The 5020-nt window shown below is 37.0% G+C and overlaps 1 protein-coding gene across 1 annotated transcript in view; it reads right to left on the bottom strand.

Annotated features, from left to right (window-relative positions):
• Positions 1 to 5020, bottom strand: part of LOC108694800 (nucleolysin TIAR-like) — a 165334-nt gene that overhangs the window by 31725 nt on the left and 128589 nt on the right. The window contains 1 exon segment of the mRNA XM_018204468.1: positions 2355 to 2457. Coding sequence (XP_018059957.1) covers positions 2355 to 2457 — 103 coding nt within the window.

Genomic DNA, 5020 nt, shown 5'->3' with positions numbered 1-5020 from the left:
GATAATTAAATTTGTATTCCATTCGAATCTGTTGAATATTATTTTAAATAATTTCATACTTAATCATATATACATAAATTTATGATTAAATAGATTATATATCAATATTTTTATTTATTAGTATTTTTATTTAATTTTCTTATAAATGAACCGAATTATTTCATATATATAAAATACGAGAGCGTTTTCTATAATGTGTAATTTTATTGCTTCAAAAAATCAAAAATAGAATTTAAATTATTCCTAACAAGATAACCGACATTCCTTAGTATTAGTTAAAAGAAACAAGATAGGAATTTTTAGATCTTAGTATTATAGAAGATCTTGGAAGTTAGAATAAAAATGAATAAGATATCGAAATCAAATGCGATGCAGGGCTTTGCTGTGAAACCCTAGATATAGATCCGTTCAGAAGTAAAAGTAAATTACTTCTAATAGTAAAGGAAGTAAAAGTTATAAATCAATGCAATCCACGTGGTTGTGTTTTTAATCGCGAAAACCGTGTATATCCGTGCTTGAGAACTGTCAAGAACTGAATGCTTATGGTGTAAAAGAAAGCGAACGAGGTAAATTTCTCTATGAAACTATTATTTTCTCTTATGAGAAATTTAAGATACGTTCGTAGGGGAATATTAACCACGTAAAGGTAGCCAGCAAGAAAGTACTTTCTGCGAATTTGGCCTATGCAAATACGGGTGAACAATCCGGATAGGTCGAGTTTGCGAGCCCTAGTGAAAAAGTTTGGACGCCTCGCGACGAATACTAATTAAAGACTTGCGGAATGAAATTAGTTAGCCGAAGGATCGGAGGTGACTCTCAAGGATGGACGATGGAATCCTCGACTCGGCGACGAAGAGCCGCTTATGATAATATAATAATACTTACTTGGGGGCTCGGAGTGCTACCTCCAAGCTCATTATGCGTTTAGTTCATAACTTCAATTGGATTCTTACTATCCCTACCGAGGGCTTTCATCCAACCGTTGTCTCAAACCATCCTAATTATACAAGTAATTACTATCGCGAAAGAGAACGTTTCAACTCATTCATGGCCGCGATGATGCTGCATAAGCAAAGATAGTTTATCTCTTTTGCAATTCAAATATTTTGTTCAAGATATTTGATTAAAATTTATTGTACTTATTATAATTTCGTTACAGTAGAAATACGATATCACAAATTTTAGAATTTAAACATTTCTATCATTATACTGTATATATATTAGCCAATGTTTCTGATGATTATAATTTCCTTTCGTTAGAATCATATTTAATCATTTCAATTTGATGCATTTTGAAATGCGATTTACGACTTACCGTCAGTAAACGCATTTTAGAAGAGAGAAAAGAGAGAAAAGAAAATATTTGTTGACCCCCATTGCTACGGGAAATTTTCACAGGATCTATACTGTCGCTCGGAAGGCTTTGAAATCAATCTCAGTACTCTGGGAACATGATAGTACGACGCGAGTAGAACTTCTTCCTTCCTCCGCCTCAATCCATTGAAAAAAGGCTCTTGAGTCCATCTCAAGGTATCGATTAACAAACACTCGAACAGCTAGTGCTGCCTTTGTAGAGCCCGCTTTGCAGAGTAACCGCTCGTGGTAAAGCCGTTTCGAGCTTTCCTGAATGGCACAGTGAAAGCTTTCTGTGTGAACGACTCACCGAGTGTTGCACAAGAGGCGGACCTTTCGAACTCCACAGAATAACGCGACCGTGCGCATCCATTTGTGCGCGGTAGAATTTCGCCGACCTAATCGAATTCCAGTTGCGTCGGCGAAATTTCCGCATTCGCGACCGACGAGCGCGATATTTAATTTAGCAACGCCGATTTGGTATTCATGACGAGGCATGCTGTGGACGTAAATATAACGCTTTGACGGAGCACTTGGAAATATGTATCGACCCTTTGATTTTCTTTTCCAAAATTGAACCGATATTCTATTCGCCAGGCTGACTTTGACTCGTCAAAATTGCTTTCAGCTTTTACCATCCAAGACTTGTACTTAACATGCTTTCTTTTGTTAAATAAGGATATGAAATTCTCATAAAATCGCAATTGCATTTTCACATTTTTACGTTTTCCGATCATTGACAATATCTTGTACGAATTCTGTATTATATATGTAGAAAATTTTAGAAAATAATCAAAAACTTGATAAATTTATTTTGTTTAGATAAGAGATTATGTGATGTGTAATACGTATTGAGTTATATCTGCATTCGTTTGCAGCACAACAATTAAACACTTTCACCCTGCTATGTCAAGAAAACCATCTATCACGTAGTAATCATGCTCTATGCTACACTGTTGTATGCAACAAAATTCTTGGTCATAGTATGTGAAAGTACTTACCTTCAGATTTAGGTGCGGGAGGTTTGCGAGTGGCCCAATTTGTCCGAATACTTCTGCCACCTAGCCATTGGCCGTTCATGTTGCCGATCGCACTTTCTGCTTCCTGAGAAAAGACAACAGACAAAATCAATATTTTCTATCGTAAATTCTAAAAGCGAAATATATATTATCCATATATTAAAAGTAGAAAGGAAACAGTTTTGTTAATTATTAAATGTAGAAAGCTACATTAGTTTTGATATTAATTCTGTTGAACTTTGCAAACATTCATTTAATATTTGCTTTGTTAACATTTCTAACATCTTATATATAATATTGTACGTATATTGAAAAAAAATCTATTCCATTCTCTTTCGCAACATTGCTTTTTGCTTATATACATAATGGAATATTTTTTACAATACCTTAACAGTGCATCGGATTTTATTTGGTCTTTATGCTATTACATTGTTCATTAATTCATTTTTTATGATCAAAGAAATCGTTGATTTTGCAAAGAGCATTCAAATGGAAATACAAAATATTTTGCATACAGTAAAACGGTCATTTTATTTTATAATGCACTTTATCGAATGTATATGAACGGATACGATTACAGTTAAATTTGCAAAATTCTTACATTACAATGCTATACCCCTGAAACACGCGTTAAAAACATAGAAATAAATATATGAAATACAATGACAAAGAAGATAACTGATATTTTTGTAAAATTTATCATGCAATTAACGTGAATTTTATTAAAAAAAATATAAATAATAATTGTGATATTACAGAAAAGACAGAATTGTGTGTATTACAGAATGCTTCTAAGGGATTTTACCAAGAGGCGAATGAAAATACGCGTCGTCGCGCGCACAGTGCCTCTACGAAAGCTCCTTTATTGTCTTTCGCAACGTCTATAACAACAATTGCGGGGCGTCGTAAGAACCGCGACGGGAGAATCCGCGCGAAACGCGAGATGATGCCGCCGCCATTCACACGCAAAACCGCGGATAAAACCAACAGGTATGTTGACGTCAATATTATCCGCGACTTATTGTTGATTCAGCCGCGGTATCCCGTCGGCATGGCCCTCGATCCAGGTCAACTTAATATACGTTTTGAAATTTTATTCGATCGACTGCACTCTTGATTCCCCGGATTTTCATGAACCGCTTCGGGCGATCCGGGACGTTTTCCATTGCGACATTGGATTCTCAAGGCAGAATCGGGAACACCTTTGGCAAAGAGGAGAAAGCATCATCGACGTATTTCTGTGCAATGTGAGCTATTTGCACAATCCATGATTTGAACGAAACAGATTTCACGATGCTCAATCCATCTTCTTACGTATTCATTACGTAATTCTTGTATAAAAAATAAAATCTTTATATTGATAATAAAAAAATCTTTATATATGATAAAATTCGCGAAAGAAATAAAAAAGTCATATACTATGATGTTTGCGCGTAGTAACTCGCGCGTAAGAAATAGGGTATGGCACACGTCATCATTTGCACCGTGTACATTGTACACGCGCGGAAATGTACGCTCGCGCGACATCGTTGACGGTAGTATTCGGACGGTAGATTCGCAGGATGGCTGAGAAGATGGAGATCTAAAAATATTCTCGACGAAGGAATTCCCCGAAAAAGTTTACTGTTCGAAAAGCTTTTTGGGTATGAGAGAAGGAAAGATACTTTGTTCTCTCTTTTTTTCTCTTTATCTCTCTCTACAGTCTTCTACAGTCTTTGCCTCTTTCAGCTTCTATAGTCCACCCTCTGTCGCTCTTTACTCTCACCCATTTGCGCCATTCGGGACGTCCTCGGCTTTGCCTTTGCCTCATCTCAAGTCGTTACTTTCTTCCATAGCGCGGGCTTCAGCCAGTGGCTCTCTGAGCTTTTCTGCACACGCTCCTTATTCCTCGTCGCATATCCCGCTAGATAAAATATTTTCGAATCTCCATTCCCGATATGATGCCGTACATTCGCGTGGTTAGCCTAGATAGAGCTCAGGCGACCGAATGCCCCGTTCTAAGCCGATTCTAAACTTCGGTCGATATCCCGACGCCTCTTCGACCCGCAACCCCTGAAAACCACCGCCGCTTGCCTCCTTCCGTCCGGCGTGACCAGGGCGTTTACGTGGTACCAGAAGTACCACCACCAGCCGGCTCGCGTTTCTCCCTACACTTTCCACCGGCCGGTAGTTTGAGCTGTCCAAGCACCCATCAAATCGAATTTCTTCCGCGGTCGGCGATGCTATAGACAGACGGGAACGCCGCTTACCGACACCCAACTGTTTTACACGCATTATTAAGTCATGCCCCAGCACGGAGTAACGTGCCATCGGATTACGTGGCCTTAACGAAACTTCCTTCTGAACCAAACAAAGTCCTGTACAAAGCCTCATTGTATAATCGACTTTTGCCTCTTTAGGCTTGTCTCTTTTAAATTTTCTATCATTTACATTGAATTTTTATTGTTTTGTAAATTTTCTTATTAAATGTTTTAATTCGCAATAAAAGATGTATTTTTAACAAATTATAGTATAAGTGTATTATAGTAAAATTATAGTATATAGTATAAGAATCAAACTAGTTATAGGGTCCTGACTAATAATGTTCTTAAAAGATGATAAATATTTTACATATTTTATTAGCAGATATATCATTATTTCGTATTTAA

This window comes from Atta colombica, unplaced genomic scaffold (genome assembly GCF_001594045.1).
Source record: "Atta colombica isolate Treedump-2 unplaced genomic scaffold, Acol1.0 scaffold125, whole genome shotgun sequence".
Classification (NCBI taxonomy): Eukaryota; Metazoa; Arthropoda; class Insecta; order Hymenoptera; family Formicidae; genus Atta; species Atta colombica.
The sequence above is the reverse complement of the archived record's forward strand: the minus strand, read 5'-3'. Positions and strand labels throughout refer to the sequence as shown.